The sequence below is a fragment of the Lytechinus variegatus genome, chromosome 15, assembly GCF_018143015.1.
Source record: "Lytechinus variegatus isolate NC3 chromosome 15, Lvar_3.0, whole genome shotgun sequence".
NCBI classification, from domain to species: domain Eukaryota; kingdom Metazoa; phylum Echinodermata; class Echinoidea; order Temnopleuroida; family Toxopneustidae; genus Lytechinus; species Lytechinus variegatus.
Window position 1 is genome coordinate 1,861,016 of NC_054754.1, and position 26,232 is coordinate 1,887,247.

Here is a 26,232-nt window from a genome sequence, read left to right on the forward strand (position 1 = left end):
ACAGGGACGCACGATTAGATATCCAGGGGGGGGGGCGGAAAGTTTTTCCCCCAAAAAACTTTGCTTGCTATATGAGGGGGAAAATTGACTCATCACCATCAGAGTAGAAAAAAAATGGTCCACTGACAAATTCATCTGAAAAGAAAGGTGAACAGAGAAAAAATTCTCAATGGAGAAGGAAAAAAAAAACTTTGGTCACAGAAGAAAGGGAGAAAAATGCATCAACCCAAACATCCAGCCCCCTCCCCCCCATGCGCTCTGGGTACGGTCCCTAATGTGAACCATGGAGCTATCCACGGTAGAACTTTCACCATCTCCCTATCGCATTATCCTATGGTACCCCGCGGCGCCACCTGTACGGTACCGGCCGTGCCTCCAAAGCTACATACGGTACCGTATATATACCGACGAGGCGCTCCTCTGTTTGTTTATTACCTCTGAATATTTAACGACAGCGAATAACTTGTCCGAAAATCGTGCACTTTTTACTGGAAAACTATCCTAAAATGGACTATTGATGCCTCTTTCAATGGGTATATAATTGCCGATCATATTTAGGAATCCTGAAAACCTTGGGAATGGAGTTTCCATTTAACGTAAACCATCTTTTTGGTGAAAGTATTGCAGTTGTCGACCGAAATTTGAGGCCGTATCGGACACACTCCCACGGGTGAGTAGACAGCCGGCAGCCGGGCGGAGCAGGCGTAATATTTGTGGCAATCTGCTCCCACCAAAAGCAGCCATTCGTTGGGTTCATGCTTGCAGTTGACTAGTTACATGTAGTATGATGGGATGTCCACTCATTCAATGAACAAGGTTATAATATAACCTTGTTCTCAGTTATATCTCCATGTGTGGCAAAATAAGGGTGGCAATGTCTGGCTTATTTTCTCTTTTTCTTTGGGGCAAATTCTTGATTTTTTTACACTGAAAGTTTTCATTACACCTATAATTCATACAACTTGGCTCTAATTTCAATTTTTTCTTTAAATCATTTTTTCTTAATTAAAAATAGAGATCTAAAAATGAAAATTTTCTTGCCATGTTACTTTCCACCAATAGAGGGCGTACACAAAAATATGCCCAAAATTCAAGTTTTTGAGTGCTCTGGTGAATACAAAAATTATTCTTAAGTTACTAATGAAAAATAAGTTGCAACTGTATGAATATTAGTAATTTTGGTAACAAACGTGATATTTTAATGATTTTTTAAAGTGTGTGCCCTGTACAACATTGGCATACCATAGTCCTACCTATAGATTCCCCCAGGCAGGGTGGTAGCAGTGAACAAGTGGGGGTGTCCAAACTTCGCGGACTTTTCAAAAATATTCATCAGGCTTCAATTTGTTCACTAAATATTCACAATTTATACAAAACCAATTGGCCAAATCGTTGTTTCGGGAATTCACCACTCATCGATATGTATACACTATACATGCACTTGTGTACAAAGTGAATGGAGGTGGAAATGAGTAACTGTGCGTCACTGCGTGTGACTGAATAAAATGCTGCTGTATGAAGTTAACGGTGGTTCCCAATATCACGATAATGCCAAACCAATTCAAGAAATAATTACCACATTAACGGCAAGATCGTAAGTTCTATGAAATCATTGACGATAGGTCAAGGGGTTTCGCCGGGATCGTGATCTCAAAATTCTATTCCAATCGGCGAATGCACGGTGTGCTGGAAAACCGTTCTGAAAAAGTGTGACCTAACTTCGCAGACCAAAGTTTTTGTGGAGATTTAAACAAAAACTCAGGCTCAAAAAGTGAAATATATATATACAGATTGACGGCAAAAATGCTATAGAATCGGTCAGTACCACATTGAACTCACTTCTTTGATGATTTTTGCTTGCAAAATGATGATATCATGATGCTTGAACATTGAGAATATCAGATTTTTTCAGAACGGGCACTAACGGTGACAAATTTGCTGATCGGTATGCGGTATCCATTTGCTTTGGCCATTTGAGCACAGAGTTCATTATTTACATGTACATGTACATGTAGGTCCTCTAGATCTATGCACAAGAATGCGTGCATTGTTATGTAATGAATGCTTCTGAACGCAGTCTAAGAACAGTAAGAGTAAGACTCTGTATTCAGCTCCAAATTCTGTCTCCACTGTTGGCCAGATCATCATGTTCTGGTGGGTCATTGCAAACTTGTACTTCGCTGGTTCACATCTCCAATACTTATCCAGTCCATTCTCAAAGCTGTTGTGGACTATCCTTATAACGAAGCCTTGAACCCCCTTCCATAGGCATAGATAGAAGAGACTTGTAAACAAAGATGGATTTCTCTAGGAAATCCATCTTTAAAGATAGAAAATCACGTAAATTTGTTTGATTTAACTCTATACACCTTCATACGCCTAATGCAAAAATCAGTTAATAAAAAGGTGAAAATAATATTAGAGGACTGATCTCGTGTAGATCCCTTGATATTTGTATACACTGCACATACATGTACATGTACATGTACAATAAGCTTGACTCTTGAACCGCTTGTTATTACATACATGTATATAGCTTCGATAAGCGATGTTACAAAATGCTGTTTTGAACAATTTATAGATTAAAATTATTGTTTAACAAATAATGAAATATTATGAAACTTGATTATAATCATTACATTGTAATAATAATTATGTATAATATTTATAATCAAGTTTCAAGATAACCCAATCAGTACTCCTATCACCAAGCACTATTGTTGTTTACTACTTTACACATGTAAGGAACTTAAAAGTACACTGTATAATAAAGTATTAACTTGTGTAATATTTGTGTTAAGTTTGTTCAGTTCAAATCATACAGATAAAAAAGAAACTAGTGTTACATGTAGAACAAAACAAGAACAAAACATGAAGGCCTAGATGCAAGTTCAATCAAAGTAAAGATGCTGACATCACATTCCCCCCCCCAAAAAAAAAAATGATAATAATAAAAAAATAAAGAAAATGCTGTTTATTCTTTTAATCCAGATTTCACAGAATTTCATCAATAGATCGGAAACCAAGGTCTGTTGATCACATTGTCTTTACTCTCTCTCTCTCTTTAGATCTGAAGACCACTATGCAAATCTAGAGAAGGTTATTGATCAGATGGGAATAGCATCTTCAAAGGTAATGTTTTCTTATCAAAAACTGTTTCCACAAATTCCACAATGATAGTATTGTGTACTGTACATTGTAGGGGTGTGTTATTTCTGGCATTAGGATTAGAATATGAAGGAGAACCAAATTAAGTCAAGCAGAAATTTGCTTGATTTATACATTTTTTAAAGGACATTTTGATCAGAAGTGTGTTTCACAGAGAGCTGAGTGTGACGTTAAGTCACACATTAATTTTTTCCCCAGTTTCTTGCAGTAACCCCCCCCCCCCTGATGACTGCATTGGTCTGAACATTCTTGAAGCATGTGTGGGATCCCATTTAGATGTGATTGTATGTCAGATACACCTATACTTTACAGTACCGGTATATCTAGTAGTACAGACAAGAAGATGCAACATTGGCAAGGGTGTTAACCCCTTGTCCTCTCTAAAGCTTGAAGAGGAGACATTTGATCATTTCATACCACCTCTTGATTTTAGAAATGATTTCACACTGAAAGTCAGAGATATATACTGAAAGATCATCTTTGGTATTTGTCTGCAAATTTCTCTAGCTGATTTTTTCACATTGTTTTAAGATTGCAAGTATCCAAACATCCTTAGAGAAATTCCTGCTAAAGCCCTTGTAATTTTGAAAAAAAAAGTACCTAAGTTCTTGTACATGTACAGTATGTACATTTAAATTACAATACTTTCCTTTCACACTAAACAAAACCTTTGTACATTCCTGATTGGGTGGAATTCCAACTCAGGATAGCAGATAACTTGTTCATAGTCATACATGTATTTCTGAATGAATGAGAAAAATAAAGCGTGAAGTCAAATAGCATGCCATGTCCCAACCCATTGTGACACTGAATGAGTTTGCTTTGAATCTTTGGCTAAAACTTTGAAAAGTTTGAGTGATTTTGTAAAATGTTTAGTGATTTGTGATAAAAAGAAATGATTTCCTTTTGGTTGAAATCTAGTCATGGTCCATTCACATGTATATACTGTATGAGGAAATGAAAATGATTTTGGTGCCATTTTCAGACAAAAATCTTATTTTTGGCAAGGCCATACTGCCTGTGTAAATTAAAAAAAAAATCAATTTCAAAGGTTTGTTTAGCCCGACAATACTCAGCATCGCTTTTGTTTACAAAGTTAGAGAGATATTAGGCATAATAATGGGGAACATTCAATGTTTCATGAATGTTTTTCAGCGATTATATACCTACTGCAGATTATTGCATCTACACTATACATGTATATGTATTTGCTGAGAGTAATTTATTCGGTGAAAATCATTATTAAGGGGATGGTCCAGGTTAGAGGTATTTATATCAATAAAAAAAAATAAAATTCACAGAGCAAAATGCTGAATACATGTATTTCATCAAAATCGTATAACAAATAAAAAAAAATATTGAATTTAAAAAATTTCCAATATTTTGGTGAAACAGTTCTAGGCATGTCTTTATGAGTATTCATTAGATTGGTGGATGATGTCATATCCCCACTTGCTCTTTTGTATTTTATTACCGGTATATGAAATTAGGTTTATTCAAAATTTATCTACCAAGAACTAAAACAATTGGATTGACAATTGATTAAATGCATTACTTATTTATTGCTGCGACTTATTTCATCACAATGCAGACACATCATTTTAATGTACATCTATGAAAAAATGAAACATTTATGATTGAAATCATGTAATAGCATAAGATCTAGTGGGGATGTGACATCATCAGCCCACCTAATGATTGATAAATTTTGAAATTCAATAACTTTGCTATTTGTTATCCGATTTTGATGAAATTTTCAGCATTTTTCTCTGTGAATTTTACTCTATTTACTTTAAAACTTTTTATGAAATGCTTCCAGTGTCTATATGTCTATTGTATTTGCTATTAATTGTTGTTGTTTTTCAGGCCCAAGGTTTAAACCATGTCATAACAACAGCACGGAGACTGCGCTTTACCGATAACAAACTCTATGTTGTCACAGATTCCAATGCAAACAGGTAGGTGCAAACTTTATTTGATTGTAAAGTGCATTTTAGTTTCATTCTATTCGGTAACTTGGTCGTGTTTTTTTTTTATGGAATGGCAGAAATTGAGCATGCGTTGCAATTTACAGCACAATTTCTCAATTACACATTGCAATTAAAATGAAGAATAAAAATGTAAAGCATATTTTTAGGTTTTTTTTGCTTTGAGGTGTCTGAAAAAGAAACTTGTAAATTTGTGTTTTTGTGAAAAATTTGAGAAATGACATAGGTTCTTTTTACAAAAATTTGGCTTTGAATGAAGGTTCCATTTAGTGTAGAGTTTAAATGTCTGATTATTTCAATATTTTTATTTCCCTTCCATGATTCCGTCAAGAATTTTGAGAAAAGTGTTGCTACATGTATGCTTCCTCGTTGATAATTCTGCACAATTAATGAGAAATGTATGCATCAGAGAGGAATTGAACATTGAAAACAATAAGAAAGAAAAGGTGTGTGGCATCATTCCATTATGAGTCAATATCCTTCCATGTATCGATGATGCACTCTGCATCACTTTACCAATGCCTTCTTCCGTAAATGCATCACTTGGGATGCTACTGCTACATGTAGTTTTTGCTCACAGACACTTTGCTTTTGTAAAATGAATACTGGATGAAGTCATGAAGATGTGCATTACTGTACTGAATGTAACACAATTTTGTTATTATAAAAATGGGTAGATGAGCACCTAAATGTTGAACTACCTTTAATTTACAAATATCAGTATAGCTTTGATAAAATGATTCTAAGATTTTGTTTTAAATCAAAATGGCACTGCAAGTCGATAATGTATTGAATGCAATGAGTTGGTGTATTAAGATTATCTGTGATGTACATGTACATGTAGTTGAGGAGCTGAATCAAGAGGCCGCTGGAGAAGACCTTTTCCCATAGACTTTGTACACATGAATCTTTCCTAGTCAAAGGCCAATGCTGGTAAAATGAGGCCTGAGGCCGGCTTCGACTATATGATTATATCCCTAAAGATTATATTTAGGCCCATGGGTAACATACACACTTTCATGTAATAAAAAACCCCCCACAAAAACAATATGTTTGAGTTTATAAGAGTATATTTTGTTACCCATTATGAAACATCAGCCGATAAAGTTGAATTATCCAAATCTCAATTCAGTGAAAATAAATGTACATGTACATGTAGTATGTATAAATTATATTTAGGTAGATATCTTTTCAAGAATTTTAGTCTAGTATTGCTGCAGTTATGATATTCTGTACTTGACCTGACCTCGGCTCTCTAAAATTTTGCAAAATGGCAAGAAACTACAGTTTAACTAGTACCTAAATTAATCTGTTTCAGTAGACTATCTGTGTATTTACAGCTAGTCTTGCATGCAGGTGATCACTCTGGCATAGATTTTGTGTGAAGAGTGAGAGGCCCACCTGTTTTGTATTGGGGTAATTCACAGGTCAAGTATGTCTTGTACAGGTGTATGCTAATCTATGAATAATCACTTGCCAATAACAGGTCCTGTTTACCAAATTCAACTTGGTATTGGAATTCTGTGAGTTGTTTTGTTCAATGTGTAATATTTGTAATTCATTTCAATGTACATTGTATGGTATTTAATTTGAGAATACACTGGTATCTCATAACTTCTACCAGAGGAAAGTGATAAAGTACATGTAGTATGCATATATTGATTGATGATGTGGAGGGGGGGGGGGGATAGTGACTTACATGTATGATCATGATGATGGTGATACATGTACATGTAGTGGTGGTGGACGATGATCATGGTGATGATGATGTATGGTATAATTTTTTAGAATAATTGTGATTTAATTACACTCAGGTAACAACCAGAAGAAAATGGTAAAGTACAATGTACTTTATGCATATGTTGATGATGATGATGAGGAGGAGGGTGACGATGATGATGATGTTTGATAATGAGAAGATGGAGGATGGTGATTTATGATGATGATGATGGTGATGTTGGTGGTGATGATTATGATGGTGATGATGATAATGATGATGGGGATGATGAGTTACATGTACCCGGTAATCAATGGTGATTGTGGTGATGATGTACAGTGGTAATGGTGTTGATGGTGATGGTGAGGGTGAGGATGGGGGTGATGATGGTGATCAATGGTGATGGTGGTGATGATGATCTGATGGTGATAGCGGTGGTGGTGATGATGGTGATGATGATGTTGATAATGATTAAAACTTTGTTACGTATGCATTGTATTATGGGTGATATTCTATTACTTTTACTACATGTACTTCTTACATGTACATGTAACTGTTGCTGTATTAATACTTAATCCCCCAAAATTATTAAGAATGAAAACATACTCAGATATATGTACATGTAGGCCTACTTTTATATTGTTTTGGTAGATATTGTATGTATTGTATAAAGTTTCATTTGCAATTGTCATTTTGATTGTATGTCCAATACTTTGTCCTGTTGAAAATGAATTTGAAATAAAACAAATTGAATTGAATATGTTTCGAATTGCAGTGCCATTAGTGGTGGAAAGTACAATCACATTAGCAATCATTTAGGGCTCTATCAAAATGCATGAATTAATAGAAGTCTAATGATGATGCATTCGTTTGTGGATGATGGATAATCGATGAGTCATTGATCTAGATCTATATTCCTATACTGTGTAATTAATAAGGCCTTGTAGCTAATGACATCATGAATGACCTACATCATCGTGCTAATAGAGAGCAAGCCAGGAGTGGATCTAGGATACACTTAGGCCTACATGTACATGTAGGTGAGGGGGCACAACATATCTTCTAATCATCAGTCAAGACATGCCCCCCCCCAAAAAAAAATAATAATGATAATAAATAAAAAAAAATAATGATAAAAAAAATTATTGATTTATTGATTTTATTCTATTAATAGAATAAAATCAATAAATCAATGAATAAAAGTGAATAGATGTAGATTATAAATGAATAAAATAATGACAATGTAATAATGATGATGATCAAGACGACTACGATGATGATGATGAACTTATGATACATGTACGCTGTAATAGTAATTATGAAATCATCACTTGAAATGAAATGGCAGGAAGTGGATAAACATGTTTCTCAAAATAAGGAAGGGGACACATTGCTACTTTTAAGGCTTATAAAGAGAGGGATATATGCCCTATGTACCCTCTGAAAGATTAAACCCAGGCTAGGGCCTTTATTGAATATTAAGTTCTTTTGTTTAAAGGGGACGTCTCACTCATATTGTAACTGGTTTCCATATTGAGTTATTGTGAAAAATTGGTAAGAAATCTGGCAATTATAAATTATGTCAACATGAATAAATTGAATTGATGGCATGAATTTATGTTCTACATGTAAATTCTTTCCATTGTCTGTCTTTGAATTTTTTTATTCTCAGTTTTCTGAACTCTTGCAATTATTCACTGTATGTACTTGCTCTGTACCCTGAATAATGCAGTTATTTCCACCAACATAGTGATATTTTTTTTTCAGATCCAGCTCATAAAATTTGAGGAAAATTTCATTTAATGTTCGCACATCATCAATCATTTCTGCAAAAAGAATATTTACTTTATAACAACATAATTTGTGGATAAATTATGATAGTGTATTCCTATCAATGATTATGAAAATGATAACTCCAGTGAGTGCAAAATTCAATTTTGCATTGTGCAGTTTATATAGATTTTGTTTATTCAGAGCTTGTTTGCAAGAAAGGTACAAGTATTGCTGGACCAGTACCATGTGGATCGATCTATATCTTACACAATGCAGAAATAAGTGCATTCATACAAACGCGCCAAGTGTTGCTTAATTGACTAGTGCCACAAGCATCTTTTTTTTAAAAACAACACCGTACACTTTATGATTTGTTGCTATATAAATGAAAATACCATTGCATCCATCTATATTTTACAAAATGCAGAAATAAAGTACATGTATTCAAATGTGCTGAGTGTATTTGATAATGATTTTATAATTTATTGCACGATATTTATATTGCTGTTGTTAGTGGTCTCGGAGCAGTGGTAGGAATCTTGAAGACAGGCAGGAAGAATCTATTTGTTCTTGATCGCCATGGTAACCAGACTGAGATGCAACCTATCTGTGTCCTTGATTTCTACGTCCATGAATCATGTCAGAGGAAGGGGTATGGCAAGAAACTATTCACGCACATGCTGCAGGTCAGTGGATAATAACATTTTGGTTTATCTCATGGGGATGGGGGGGGGGGGGGTCAAAAGAATGAGAAAACAACTTTACATGTAGATCCACTGGCACATGTTTTTTTTCTAAATGAGATTCCAGGTCATAAATGATCTGTATAGAATAAAATATTTTCCTTCAAGATTGTTACTCTTTGTTGATAACAAGCATTTTAATATTCAAAGTTTGATTTATAAGAAATATTCTTCCCCACTGTTAAAAATACCAGAGATATTACCTTTATTAATATGTGTCTAATAGAGTAGTGAAGTGATGTCAATGTAAATCCAGATGAATTATACATGTAGATTTATTTTTTTCTTTACAAATTTGACTTTCTTTCTAGGTGAATCAAAACATTACATCAGTTTGGTTGAGTTAATATAATAATTTTTATTCAATACAGGCTGAGGAAGTGAAGCCTCATCACCTTGCTATAGACCGTCCATCACACAAATTTCTATCATTTCTCATGAAGCACTACAATCTCAGAGCTACTATTTCTCAGGTAAGACTTGGCATGTTGTCTCTGGCCCATCCATTACCATGGGAAAATTATATGATGGGCTCTTGTGACTTTGCTCCCAAAGCATTCAAAAGAGCCCTAGAAAATCTCATTTATTGCAATGTTTAAAGTAAGTCCAATGTTGCAGATGTAGGCATTTGTTTGTGAAAAGTAGCCCCAGAAGATTAAAGAAAAAATAATTTGCCTGCCCATTACCTATATATCTTTAACCCTATCTAGGCCGGGGGGGGCCTCGGAGGCCCCCCCTCAACGAATCGCGCGATATTTTCGCCGTGCGAAATTTTTTGACCGCGCCGCTCGCTGACTTTTTACTTTCAAGTCTTGCGCAACTTTTGAGACCAATTTTGCATCACCCGGGTACGTGGTTCCGAAATTACGCAACATTATGTAAGTGCATGTCAGACCGAAAATTGCTCAAAAACGTGATTTCGTGTACAAAGTCAATGCAAATTGTGTTTTCAACCAAAATTCATAAATGTATGATTATTTATTGTTTTTCTAGTCTAAATGTATTCATTTTATGCTTTTAATGATCACAGAAGAGTCCCCAACAAATTTCATTGAAAAAACAATGAAAAACAAAAGGTCCAAAAAACAAAGAAATACATAAGAAATTGCAAAAACAATATAATACATAAGAAAATGATTTGATATCACAATTTTTTCATGTACGCTTGCTAAGGACACCACAAAGAGTTTCTATACCAAAAATTAGTACATTTAGAGCTTTATTTAGGGAGTTAGAGGGAAAAGTATGATTTCGCATACTAATTACGCATAAATTAGCATAATCACTTAATAGCGATTTGCATGAAATAAATTACTATACAATCTTGTAGATTATGCCCCAGGCAACCCGCGTGCCAATTTTCGGCGCGATCGCGCGGTCGACGGCCGAGATCTTAGGGGGGGCCTGGGAGGCCCCCCCCGGCCATAGGAACCTTCAAAATACCCCGGCCTAGATAGGGTTAAGAGAGATTGAACCTATATATGAGGGATGGGGTCTATAAAGGGAAATATGTGTTCTACATTCTATAGTAGCATTATTACCCACAGTATACAATGGGTTAAATTTGTCAGTGGTTTGTCCATCTTGTTGTATTGGATAACTTTTTTTTTCATTAAATTTAGCTGAATGAAAAAAAATATGTGCAATAACAAGACAGTCTCCCCCATTCCCCCCCCCCCTCCACTTAAGTCCATGATGGTACGATATAGTGCATCCCACAAAAAAAGGAAACCCGTTTTCTGTGGATTTTACCATTATTAAATATGTCTTTACTATAAATTTGACACTTATGACAAGAGTGGAATTCGACCAAAGGCTTAGCAAACCATTCCGCATGGCAGATTACAAGCAATAAATATTGAGGCATATCAGAAAGGATTTGCGTAGAAACTCACAAGGGAATCTGAATCCAAACTCATTTCAGAGATCAGTGAAAGAAACTTCTCAAAAATACAAAAGCTATGTTAATATTGTACCATAATTGTCGAAACAGCAAGGTCGTCGTATAATGAACCAATATCGTTTGATTTTTCTGCACAACCTGGTTTTTGACATTGAAATCTATTTGTCTTGCTCATAAATGTGTGAAGTGTTTGTCTCATAGTACATGTAGGTATCAAAATATAGAGGAATACAGAATTTTGTGATGATGGAAATAAAATATCATGATTTGTTTGCATTTGACGGAGAAAGACATGGAAATCCGGTTTCCTTTTTTTCCGGGATGCCCTGTATAGCCTCTAGTCACACTACTGAAAATAAAAGATCAAAGTTATTACATTATTTTGAATGGCATATCATTGGTTTGTTTGTTTTGGAGACAGTTTTGTGTGTGACTGTAAAATGAATCGAATAAAGTCTATATAAATGGTCATTTGTGCAAACCCTCATATTATTTAAAGGGATTTTAGTCAGTAGTTTTTGTCTAGACCAAATACAAACTAGTAAACAGTACAGTTTTGCATGTAGTTGGAAACTCCATGATTCTTGTTTTCACTTGGTTGACCATGCATATCTGCTTTGATGCTTATCTTTGTAAAGTCTTTTTAGACCACAAGTTGTTACTTTTTCATTGGCCTTCTATGTATATCATACTCAGGAGATGGATAGTCTAAAGAAAAGAAAACAAAATGAAAACATGTCTATGTTAAGATTTAGTGATAATAATAATAATAATATGAACATTTGTAATGCGCCGGTGTCCATCATAAAAAGATGCTCATGGCGCAAAAAGAAAAGAAAAGAAAAAGAAAAGGAAAAAGAAAAAGAAAGGAAGGAAGATAAAAAAACCTAATAAGAGGCAAATAACAATTACCTCAAAGCTTGTGTGAACAACCAGGTTTTCAGAGAACTTTTGAAAGTGGAGAGACAAGAAATGTTGTGGATTTCTTTTGGAAGTTTATTCTATAGGAATGACCCAGCATGTTGAAATGATAGATCCCCCCATGAATTATGAGATTGTGGTACAGCGAGTAAGGATGAACTAGAAGACCCAAGGTTGCGAGAGGGATTGTAAGGAGTAATCAACGAAGAATTGTATTGTGGTGCAGTTCCGTGTATTGAATGGAAAACAAGTAGGAGTACTTTAAAACTTATGCGCTGTACAACAGGTAACCAGTGAAGAGATTTGAGAATGGGGGTTATGTGATTCCTCTTGGGGGACATGGTGACTGTACGGGCAGCATTATGTTGGAGTTCCTAAAGGCGATCTAACTGAGACTGTGACACATTATATACTAAAGCACTGCAAAAGCATTGCATGATAAAATAATATCTTATGGTTTGTCATGAAGGGGTATTACTATACATTGTCCTGAAAAGTGCATGACATTGATTGACGTGGGTTTATATTCAATGCAAATAAAAGAAAGGAACACGTACAGTGTCATGGATGGATGAAGCACGCCCTGAACCGATGAGGCTTTATATTTACATATAGCTATCACATATGAAATTTAACTTTGCTGTTTGAGAGTGTTACTCATATTATGCTCTTTTATTTAAAAATTTTTTTTCTACAGGTGAATAATTTTGTAATATTTGAAGGATTTTTCAACAACCAACCCGAGACCAGCTACTGCAGGAAAAGGGGCATTGGTAAGCCCCCAGTGCCTCCTAACAACAGACACGGTGAGTAGAAGGGGTCTTGAATTTTCAAAACCTACTTTTGTACATTTTTTCTTCAGAATTCCACGAAATTTGTCTATCAGATTTTTCAATTTTATATTCAATACAACCTGTTGTTGGTGATCAGCTCATCAGGTGTTTTCCAGAGTTTCTTACACATTTTCTTTAACATCCATACCCCCCCTACCCGAAATAAATCCCTGTATACTGTGAAGGTAAGGACAGATGAGGGGATGGAGATAAGGTAGGGGATGAAGAAGGTTTATTGCTCAAATTATTAAAAACTATTTTCAAAAGTACACCAAGCCCTGCATTTCAATATTTCTATAGCTATATTATTATTTGTTTGGCATCACCTGTGCCTGGGAGGAGAAAAGCGAACTGAATCACTATGACCCGCAGGTCTCTCTAGGCCCGTTTTGAAAGTCCATTTTTGATGCACGTGTACACGGCGTGTTTTTCGGTCGTGTACACGTTGTAAACACTGTGAGAGCGAGTTATGTTTTCGTGTCAACACGGACCCGCATCAACATGTCATAAAGAGAGGTCTATATAGCCTAACTCACGGTTTTAAAGCTTACCTGAGAAGTTTGAAGTATCAATCCACAAAAATTGGTGCAAATTAAAAGTTTACTCAGCTTAGCAGCGCATTAAATTAATAAAGAATGCAAAAGAAAATCAGTGCAGGGCCCTAGCTATCGCCGACGCTCGTTGGATGCGCATTTTGTATACTGTAACGTACATGCATGCACAGATCGCTGCAGAATTAAGTGTAACTGAAGTTATCGATTGATTTTCACTATTTTGTTGCCAAATTGAGGAGAGCGTTTGTTTGTAGGCTTGTAGCACATGTGTACGAGCGTATAACACGTAAGTTGTTGCAATTATCGTTGTCGCAATTGGTGATTCTCAAATTGGCTCTGAGTGTGATTGAGCAACGCTTTCGAGCTTTCGAGACCGGAGCAGACCCATTTCGTGGTACAAAAACTTGAGTCTCCAGAATGAACGTGGATTAAATCGGCGATTTTGGAAGTGAACTCACTCTAGATTAATTGAATTATATTGACATATTAGAAATTAAAACATGTGCAGTGTCTGAGAACTAAGATTCAATGTGAGGCTGTGAGCTTGTTCACTGACTTTACAGTCCCATGCAAGCTTTATGCAGATGCTACCGTGTACACGGTGATGGAATTTAGTACACGTGCACTGACTTGACCGTGCGTTTACATGTGTACCCGAAACGGGCCTACTCTCCTCCCGATATAACTGATTGGGGAGTGCAGGTGGGCCACTACACCGGGGATTCCCCTACTCCTATACGAATAATGGTTCTTAACATGCAAAGGTGGTGACTCTCCTCTACACGGGGCCTTCAATTCATGTCCTATCCGAGGGACAGGGTGTTTTCCATTGTAACATAGCCTGCATCTATGAAACATGGGAGAGACGTTTACACACAACGCACTGGCTTCAGTCATCTGCCCGGGGTAGACTTGAACCCATGATCTTTGGTTCGACGGGCAGACGTGTTACCGACTGAGCCAACAACACTCTCTGAAAGGCAATGACAGCATATAGGCCTCCACACTTCAGATTTATGTAAAATTGCAACTCCACAAATTATCCAATCCCTTTTATCCAATATTTTCACTTTCCTTGAATTCATTACAGCCCACCAACCTTCCCCTACCCAACCCCATCGCAATGCTACCTCATCAGGCATCTGGGGGACCAACATGTCCCCATCTACGGCCAGGAAGAGGGATAAAGAGGTCCTGAGGGATGTTAGACCACCCTCTAGAGGTTCAGTATCATCAAGTGGTTCCAATGACGGTGTTGCTGGTTTAGAGCTGTCGGGCTTGGAGTAAGTAGCTTCATGGATTTATTTTGTTTTTTAACAAAAATTCCAGTAATATTTATGATCGTGAAAGTAATTGGAATATAAGTCAACGAAATGATCACCGAAGTGATTATATACATACATATATGACATAGTCTTAAAAAGCCATATTTGATTGTTTAAAATGATCTGAAATAGAAGTAGAAAATTTGTTTTGTCCAATTGATCATGAGCCTGGCAGCCACCGTGGAATGCCAGATTGATCCTCTATCCCTTAAATTGTTGAATGCCGAACAGGATTTCAGCAACCCTCCATCTTTTAACATCTTTTGGTCTGATGTAGCTGTGGCTTGAACTCCGGAACCTCCCAGTTGTGAGACAGACGTTCTACAAACTGAGCCAACATGCCGGTGTAAAATTGGTCTTGTTAGTTGTAATGTTATACATATAGCAACACTTATAAAGTTGTTTAAAGTAAAATTGTGTTTTTGATAGCTGTTTGAAAATCAGTTTCTTTAATAACGTATTGCCTTACAGTCCCATTTCTAATATTTTTGCTTTTTATGGTTGCTCTTTCCTCAAGTGATACATTTTGCATTTTATAGAATTGTATGTTCACACATTAGCTTTGCTTGAAAGTTTATGTTGATAAAATTACTTCTATTATATTTCCTGTCACATATTTTGATATTTTTCCCCATTCTCTTCCTATTCTACCACAGGATATCAACCCGGGGTATGGGAGCGCATGCCAGTAGCTATAGCAGATACGCCCATAACTCGACCCGCCCGCTGGTAGGTTAGGCAGTGGAGGGAATAGGCGTGGTTCCTTCACCAATTCACCAATCACAGGCAGTCCTGTCCTAGGTAATGACACTGGTCTGAAATGGCAATGAAGGCTAATCACAGATCTCTATGATTATAATAATAATAACAACAACAATAATTACTTTTACATAGCGCTTCATACATTAATTTCTAAATGCTTTACATTGTAGTAGTTATTACCCTGGTCATAGGATCCATCACTGTTCCACACACAGTAGCGTATGCAGGATTTTTGAAAGGAGGGGGGGGGTCTCAAGCTGAATGAAATGTAGACAACCCAAAATTTTAAGTTGTTTTCTACCCCCAAAAAATTGACAAGCAAAAAAAAAGTCTTCAACAATTTCTTTTTACTTTTTTATTTATATATATATATATTTTTTTTTTTGGGGGGGGGTGATTTTTTACGGGGGAGGGGGGGTATAAAAATATCCAAGGGGGGGGTTGAACCCCTGTAACTACCCCCTGCATACGCTACTGTCCACACATAAAGTGCATCATCTCTATCCCATAGTATCCTGCCTGGCAACCATTTATCGGTGCACACGTGTCAGTCTAATCACATCGACGTTCACATCCTGCCAGGTAGTGATTTAACACCTGGGTGGAGAGTGACAAACATGGATAAGTTTCTTCTCAAAGGAAATTAGCACCAGATGGGATGTGAACCCTCGGCCCTTGGTTTAAGAGTCAACTGACTGAACCACCACACCATGACACTTCCAAACATAATAACTCTGCACTGGCCTGTGAATACTGCTTAACCCTATCTAGGCCGGGGGGGGGCCTCGGAGGCCCCCCCTCAACGAATCGCGCAATATTTTCGCCGCGCGAAATTTTTTGACCGCGCCGCTCGCTGACTATTTACTTTCAAGTCTCGCGCAACTTTTGAGACCAACTTTGCGTCACCCGGGTACGTGGTTCCGAAATTACGCAACATTATGTAAGTGCATGTCAGACCAAAAATTGCTCAAAAACGTGATTTCGTGTACAAAGTCAATGCAAATTGTGTTTTCAACCAAAATTCATAAATGTATGATTATTTTTAGTTTTGCTGGTCTAAATGTATTTATTTTATGCTTTTTATGATCACAGAAGAGTCACCAACAAATTTCATTGAAAAAAAAAAGAAAAACAAAAGGTCAAAAAACAAAGAAATACATAAGAAATTACAAAAAACAATAAAATACATAAGAAAATTATTTGATATCGCAATTTTTTTCATTTACACTTGCTAAGAACACCACAAAGAGTTTCTATACCAAAAATTAGTACATTTGGAGCTTTATTTAGGGAGTTAGAGGAAAAAGTATGATTTCGCATACTAATTACGCATAAATTAGCATAATCACTTAATAGCGATTTGCATGAAATAAATTACTATACAATCTTGTAGATTATGTCCCAGGCAACCTGCGTGCCAATTTTCGGCGCAATCGCGCGGTCGACGGCCGAGATCTTAGGGGGGGGCCTGGGAGGCCCCCCCCGGCCATATGAACTCCAAAAATACCCCGGCCTAGATAGGGTTAAACAGTGACTTGTATCATTTTAAAGTATACCTATGTTTGTGTATATGTATGACTACTCATTAACTACACTTCTAACATGCAAAGTTAATGTACTGGCTGTGAAAATGAGACTTTCAGAAAATGATATTTTCGCTGTTGGATTTCTGACAATTTTCTACAAAAAAAATGAATTTGTATACAGTTTAAAACAGAGAGAGTTCCCATTGTGGAAACCACAATACATGTACATTACCATGAAAACTGCTGAGGTAAATTTTATTAAGAACTTGATATCAGTGTGTTAACCAAACCATGGTTTTAACTATTTAAGCTGTAAATAAACAAGTAACCAGAAATATACATAGTCCATACATATTTTTAAAGAATGTGGTCAACTTGATTTTATTCTATAGGAGCATGCTCTTATAGGGGAATCTAACCCATATTACAAGTTTTTTTAGAGGAAAAAGAAAAATCTGACTAGTTGTAAAAGGTTGAACAATTAGAAAGTTATGATTTTTTAAAGGTTGTGAAAAGTGGTAATCACATGAAGGTTCCAAATTGACTGCATTGCTGATGTCAGACAAGAACTACTTCTCTATTTACTCCAATACATAAAAATGTCAATTTAATGTACTTGCCCAATTGCCAATTGGAAATTTACATAGTCTAGGGATCTCAATTTTAAAACTTCCTTATTGCTTTTCTGATTTTGTTCATTTTGTTTTTCTATTGATTTTTTTTCCTCTCTCGGATAACATTTTATGAGAAAGGTTGCATTCCCCTTTAATTACATGAAGAAAATGCTACAATTGAATTACTCACTGTTGTTGAGAGTATTTAGACATTTATTTCACATATTGTATTGATTTTATATATTTTACATGATTTGCTTAATGTAATTCTGAATTTTCATGTTTTAATTTTTCTGTTTTCTTGTGACAGGATACACCGTAGGTGAGGAGAATCGAAGGAATTCTTTGGACAATCCTAGAAAAGGATTTGCAAACGGCAATCAACCCTCTAATACCAAAGTGAGCAGTACCCCGCCCCCATTCGGTCACATCGGTGCCTTCTCTTCTTACAATAGTCAACTACAGGCCCAAACCAGAAATGGTCATCTTAAAGTCTCGCCAAACAGTACTCCTATTGTGAATAACAGGTAAATGAGATGATGAATAGGATCCTCATCAAATGTGCTCGCATGACCTGTCATTTAGTTTGTGTAATATGTAAATTTATGTGACGATCAGTCATAAAGTGTGATGCTCATTATTTTGTGACAGTAAAAATGGGGAAAATCAAACGGACCACCAACATTTTTCAAGTCCAGTAAGATAAGCATTAAGGCCAGTCAACTGGTAATCCTCAGCCTTAGCATTTGATAGATAGATAAAAAAAAAGAAGAGATGCTTGATATTTCAATATCACAAACGGGGTTCCCTGTCCTTTGGAAAATTATTTTACTTTTTTCCAGTCAGGATAAAATCAGGGAATTTGATTTAAAGAAATACCTCAAATCAAGGAAAAATGCATCAAATGAGAGAAAAATTTGGGAATTTTGATCGGCCCAAAGGACGAAAGCACGGTAGTCAGTCAGACTTTGTTGCATATCAAAACAACATCCATTGAATGACTGGTTATGGTGGTTTTTTAGTGTAGCTTCTTTGACTGCAGTACAGTTTTCAATACTGAAAATACACTGATTCACTGCAACAACATAGAAAACATGTGAAACTGAGAATTGGTTTAAATGATTATCAGGGAATTTTTAAACTTCATCAGGGAAAAATCAGGATTTTTTTTTCTTGAAAAGCTGGGAACCCTGCACAAAGTCAAGACTGCTTATATTTGGAATTTTCTAATACAGGTCAGACTTCCAGGACCGATCTACTTTCATGTAGTGACCCTAGCAAAGTACATTGTGATAACACAGTAAATAGAAAACAAGCAGGAATATATTTGGCATTCAGTCTCTCGGTTTGGTGTACATATATTTGATTGGAGTTGTGTAGATAAAGTTTTCGAGGGTGTTTTATTTTTATATAAAACTTGTATTTTTTTTCAAGAGAACCTTTTGCACCCAAGCCAGCTACAAAGTATTTAATACAATTCATGATCACAACATAAAACTTTGGATATTACAAATGTGGTATTTTTATAAGTTGAATTGTTATTCTCTACTTTCTGTCTTCTATTTCTCTTTCTTTTTTTCTACTAATGCATTAGTGTACTGGTTTGAGTATGGTACTTTTCTTTATGACATAATTTTTCTTTTATATTTTATGTTACATATTTCCGGTTTTTGGGCCCTTTTCAATATGCTCTGCATTTTCTTGGGTCACCAGAGTCACCAAACTATTGTTGTCTTTTATTTTTGTATTTTTGTTTGATGATTTGTCTTTGTAGTTGTATATGATATTGAAATGTTGATGATGGGTGAAACAAATAATCTTGAATATTGAATCTTCATTTCAGACTTGATAATCAGGAAACTAGTACATCATCTAACATGGCACCACCTTCCAATGGCCAACAACCAGACCAGCAACCTTCCCTCAACCCCTCCGGCAACTACGTCATATCCTACACGCCCCCACAGAAGGTCATGCACTCTTCATGGAATGTGATGGGGATTCCCCCTGGCGGCCAGACCAGGGGAAGCCCCCAAAATCAGAACAATACCCCATACAAAGGGAGCTCTGCCTACCAGAGCCCAGGGCAGCAGGGAAGCCCTGCCAAGCAGAGTCCAGGGTATAGAAACCAACACTGGAGCTCCCATGGAATATTTTGACAAAGGCTTTGTGGAGTTGCTATGGTAAGCAGTGTAACACACTTGTTACAAATCATGACAAGTATGTTACAAAACTATCACATGCATTGTGTATAAAACATATAGTCTAAGATTTCAGTGTCTAACCAGCTGTTAATGTGTGATAAATATGTACCAAACATGTTACACAAGTATAACGACCATTTCACAGATTCAAAACGTGCTCAAGACAGCTTTGACATCATTTTATGCTAAAATGTTGAGTCAATTTCCAGGACATCTTCAGAATATGTAATGGATCTGTAACAAATATGAGCAGATGTGCTATGAATGTATCCCAAACATGTTGGCCCGAATTCACAAAGGTGCTTTTGAAAAGACATGGTTGAGTCCATGGTTTATGCAGATTTCCTGTATAAATTACACTTATTTTACCGCGTGTATTAAAAAATGTCCAATGCTGATGCTTGATTTTGTCACAGAGTGCCAAATTGAATTGATGCGTGTTGCCGTGGTTATCCACACTATTTAATTCATGAGTCCACTTAAACAGTGGACTCGTTAATAAAATAGCCTATGTAACCATGGTAACAGGCGTCAATATGGCGCACTGTGACAAATGCGCGCATCAGCATTGGACATTTTTTATACACACGCCTGATACGTGCTAAATTAAGTTTACATGCTTAATTTTTTTTGGGGGTACATACATGTGTATGCATTATGCTTGTAGAGACCAAACAAAGGATGTAGACTACTGTATTAAAGCCAGGGTAATACCCATCTGGATGCGAATAGAGGAATTATTTGATGTGATTCATGTTCTATGCAGTACTGAATGTTATTAGTGAAATGTGTATTCAAAGTCCACTTAAGTGAGATGAGAAATGTCTTTATAAGCAGGTAGTCATTATGAGCATGGAATAGATTAGGGAGAATTTAGTGAAGGTATTAAAATCAATGATGTAGACAGGTGGCCTTTCTATACAGGTGATCAAGACTGTATTCATCTTTACATGGTTTTATCAATTCATTGTCCCTCTAATGGGAACTGATAAACCTGTTTCAGTACGGTAGTTGTTTTTTGTGTTGATATATTACATGAGAAAACAAACAGCAGCTTTTACTGTGCACATTCATTGGCTGTATAAACACTGCGATATTTATTGACAAGTCTTCTGATACATGTATGTTTTCTGTATGCTATAAAGAACAAATGGATTGAATTGCTCTGTGTGTGATATTCTTGAAAGGTTTATTTTTCACAAATAATCTTGCATTCCTAATTTTAAAAGTACTACTTAACCAAAATAAAGTTCTAGTACTTCATGAATGATGTTCCATTTGGAGATTTAATTTCAAAATCTTTGATTTAAGGTAAGATCCACCAAAAGAAGTTGATATGAAGAAATATTGAGAAAAGTTGAACTAGCATAACACTAAAATATTTCTTCAAAATTGGATGTGAACAATGAAGTTTATTTTTTAGTTTGCTATGATTTCATGAAACAGTTTTATACACATCATGAATAGTAGGTAAATGACAAAGCCATTGATGTCATACACTCTGTTGTTTTTTATTGGTATGTTATACGAAAAGTTGAATTATGTGATATTTATGGGATAAAATCCAAAGTAAATGCCGAGTATGTGACATTGGTTTTCTCATTTGCATACAACTCACTTTCACATGTATTTGTAACTGTTTTGTGAAATTTAAGTTCGTCAATTTTTCATACAGTAGATACATAAATCAAACATGTTCTGTACAACAAGATTTGGCTCATATTTGGTCACCTGTAGATAAATTTTGTATTTAAAACTGCATTCAGTGTTCATTAAAAACAGCTTTCTGCAAGTATGCAAATAATTTTTTGTATTCTATTTTTTTGTTATTGAAATGCATACCATTAATACTGTTTTGGTACCTGTGTAAATACCTGTAAATGAATATGTAAATGAGAGTATTTTTTTGTTTTGTATTTTGGCTGCTGTAGCACAAATGTTCAAACTTGGTGTAGTTGTTGAAATGTACTTTGTAATGTGGTCATCTTTCAGCAATCGATTGCTCTCTCAAACTTTGTGGTTGTTACTGGATCACAGTTTCATGTATCGCTAGTGCTCTTAGATTTCAGGGAATATTGTATTTTCTTACCTCTTGATGTAGTCTTCTCTGTCATACCCTGCATTCAAACATAGGTATAAAAATAGGCTGTGCTATGTTTTAAAAACAAAGTTTATGGAGATATTTAATGATGTGATCATCATTAACAAATAATGGCGCCACTTTTTCAACAACGGCGGCGTCATCAACATTGAAATCTTAACCAAGGTTAAGTTTTTGAAATGTCATCATAACTTAGAAAGTATATACCGGTAGTCCTATTTCATGAAACTTATATGGATAATCAAGTTACTGAACATCCTGCTTGAGTTTCAGGTCACATGACCAAGGTCAAAGGTCATTTTGGGTCAATGAACTTAAACCATGTTGGGATAATGAATATCAAAATCTTAACCAAGGTTAAGCTTTTGAAATGTTGTCATAACTTGGAAATTATATGGACCTAGTTCATAAAACTTAGGCATAAGGGTAATGGTGTATCACTGAAGATCCTACCCGAGTTTCAGGTCACATGATTAAGGTCAAAGGTCACTTAGAGTAAACAAACTTGGCCATGTTGGGGTTATTTGAGGAATTGTCATAACTAAAGTTTATGGATCTAGTTCATGAAACTTGGACATAAGAGCAACCATGTATCCCTGAATATCATGTGCAAGTTTCAGGTCACATGACCAAGGTCAAAGGTCACTTAGGGTCAACGAACTTTGGCCATGATGGGAGTATGTGAGGAAATGTCATAACTTTTAATTTATGGATCTAGTTCATGAAAGTTGGACATAAGAGCAATCAAATATCCTTGAACATCCTGTGCGAGTTTCAGGTCACATGACCAAGGTTAAAGGTTATTTAGGGTCAACAAACTTTGGTAATGTTGGGGGTATTTGTAGATTAGTCATAAATTTAAAAGATTATGGATCTCGTTCATGAAACTTGGACATAAGAGCAGCAATGTATCCCTGAATACCCTGTGCGTGTTTCATGTGACCTAAGATGTGCAAAACAATCATTCATACTTGATTACCCTTATATCGATGTTTCATGAGCTACATAGTTATGAAGCCATTTCCACACATACTCCCAACACAGCCAGAGTTCATTGACTTTTGATCTTGACCATGTTCCTGAAACACCTACAGGGTATTCAGGAACATGGTCAAGATCAAAGGTCAATGAAATCTGGCTTTATTGGGAGTATGTGTTGAAATGGCTTCATAACTACGTAGCTCATGAAACAGCGATATAAGGGTAATCAAGTATGAATGATTGTTTTGCACATGGTAGGTCACATGATCATTGTCAAAGGTCATTTTGGGTCAATGGACATAATATTTTATTATCATATTTTAACAGTGTTTTCTTCTGTGAATAATTATTCACTGGCTGTTTTCAAAGGCAGCACTGTTGCTATATCGAATTGTGTAATGCAGGCAAGACTACCAGAGGCGTTCCACTTGTTGCCGCTATATATATCTCTCTCCCTCGCATCTGTTACTCATATACCACAAATTCTTCCATTCTTACAATAACCACAAAAAGATCCTCTTGAAATTTGGTACTATATCATGTATTCTCCTCATAAAGTATTAACATTTCTAAGAAACAAACCTCGGGATTTTCTACATATTTATATAAATTTGTACTTAAATTGATACAATTTTAATATGAGGTTGTGTAAAATAATCTTATCAGCACTTTTATATCTGCCATTTCATATCCCCTCAATGTCAATATTGATAAGATGTGACTTTTGTGTTCAGTCTCTACTGTATATTTTTTATACTTGAGATTTTTTCAATAGTACTTGGCAATCGTACATGAGCAAAACAAGCAATCTGATTCATACATGTATCCATGGTAAAACAATCTTATTGCTCGTCCTGACTGATCATTGGATTAAATCAAGCATAAATTTCACCATTATAGCATTGGTGTAATAATGCATGGTTGACAATTATAAGACATTTTTTGTTCTGTGAAAAATGTCTGAAGTTTTTTTTTTTTGGGGGGAGGGGGTAAACCTGTCACCATTGTTGAATCTTCAAATTTTATCATACTTTAGATGAATCAAAAGATTTTTCCCACAGAAATAATTGATCAGAATGATATGATCTAACATTTGACATACAGTGCTAATTCACAATTTATATGTCTGAATTAGGAAAAATTATTTTGTTAAATATGTATTAGGCAGGCTTTCAGTTCTGTGATCTAATGGCAATGAAATATCACAGAGATGGGCTCCTGGTGGGTGTTTCATGAAGCAGGGGTGTGAGAGTTCAGATTTTTTTGTTTTGATTTTCAGCTTAATTTCAGCTTATTTTTAGCTTTCCTCTGTACAAAAACAATGGGAGCTCTTTTTATTTCAGACTTTTTCAACACTCTTCAGCTTTTTTCAGATCTTTTTATTTGTTACCACTCACACCCCTGATAAGGCTTCATGTATTCGCAAGTTAAGAGCAACTTAAAGAACGACTGGTGATCCTTCTTACGCGCTAAACCATCGCCAATGAAAATAACTGTCACCACAAGAAAGGATCACCAGTCATTCTTAAAGTCGCTCGTAACTTACGAACATCTTATGAAACGCCCCCTGGAGGTTGTTTCCCATTATTAGATTAGAAATCTGACTAAAAGCCATACTTGATACACATGATATTTAACAAGCTATCTCATTGATGAATACATGGTAGACTATGTCCCATGACCAATGCAGTATTAAATGCATCATATATCACACTTAATATGGAATTAAAGTGTGATTTTTAGTCATAAATTAAGTTTTACCTATTTCTGTGAGGAAGTCTGTAATGTGTAGGTAGTTTTCAAACCTTGTTTCTTTTCATTCTCATAGTTTGATGTACAGTATGTAAATATGATATAGTCTTTTTAGACGTGTATATTTTGCTGGTATAACAAATGGAATATATGAAACAGAATTCCTTAGACTATAATTGCTGTATATAGATAGGATATGGGTGTGCAATATGTTTTGTCTGTTTTTATAGATTGTTTTAGCATTTTATTCTCTTTTGCAATTTCTAAAAAAATATAAAGTTAATATATTCCTAACACATGTTGCTGCTATCATTGGCATGCTTAGCTCAATTGTGATTATTGTTGAAATTTATTGCCTTTCATTTTGATTTATCCTAAATGAAGGATAGGTTTCAGAAGAGATGAAAAATTGTTTGTATTCTAATACAGATATTGTTTAAAATCTTACTTGTACAATCATATTTTGTTCATTGTAAAATCATACATCAAATCAATTTTTTTTGTACCTCATAATCTGAAAGAGTTTGTTAATTTTCTAATTTAAAGAATATAGAGGCATATTGTTGCTCATCTCTTAACACAGATGAGAAAGATAGGCTGCTACATATTCTGTGGATGTCAACCAGATGGTTGGATTAAAGAGTGCAGATTTATCTGGGTTAAAAAAGTGTATAATAGCAACAGTTTTCAAAGGTATATTTTCTCATCAGTCATCAGATTTTTAATTTGAATAAGTTTTTTGTAGTTGATTCATTCCCTTTTCTTATCAGGTAACTCTGATATATTACTTTGATTATCTTTATTTCAATTAAGATATTTTGAAACCTAGGAGTATCTCATCATCTATCTTTGGAAGATATGGGAAAAATATTCTCTCTTCATTGGTATTTTGTATCTTGATATCCATTAATTGCGTTGTGAATTATATCTTTGGCTTTGACCAAATCTAGTTTGTGCATGATTTTCATTCAAATAAAAGATGTTAATTTCTTTTTTTTTAATGAAAGGATGAATCTCATGCGTATTGAATCTTATTGTCCATGTTGTGGAAGGGCATTTGCTATAAACGGTGAATATACACACTTTAAGGGGGAAAGATGGGATAAGAGACGGGATAAGAGAGTGAGAGAAAGAGAGAGAGGGGGTGGGGGGGGGGGGAGAAAAGCAAAAAAAAAAAAAAAAAAAGAAAGGGGGAGAGTGGGAAAGACCAAGAAAGTAAGGAGAGACTTATTTTGTTCAGGGTAGTTAAAGGTCAAGTCTACCCGAGAGAAATGTTGATATGAATAGAGAAAAAGATTTCTACCATGTCTACACTCGCTCATCTCCTCATGTCTTGATTTTGGTAATAGTCCTAATATACCTCACTC

General features: G+C 35.4%; 1 protein-coding gene across 1 annotated transcript; it reads left to right on the forward strand.

The window, feature by feature from the left end:
* The first annotated feature begins 411 nt into the window (after positions 1 to 411).
* Positions 412 to 21,415, forward strand: LOC121428831 (alpha-tubulin N-acetyltransferase 1-like). Its single transcript, XM_041625697.1, is given in 11 exon segments — positions 412 to 670; positions 3,069 to 3,132; positions 5,035 to 5,126; positions 9,161 to 9,332; positions 9,761 to 9,862; positions 12,911 to 13,019; positions 14,691 to 14,883; positions 15,582 to 15,640; positions 15,643 to 15,726; positions 18,138 to 18,354; positions 19,671 to 21,415. Coding segments are annotated over 11 exon segments (1,500 nt in total). The 5' UTR covers positions 412 to 578; the 3' UTR covers positions 19,987 to 21,415.
* Positions 21,416 to 26,232: the final 4,817 nt, after the last annotated feature.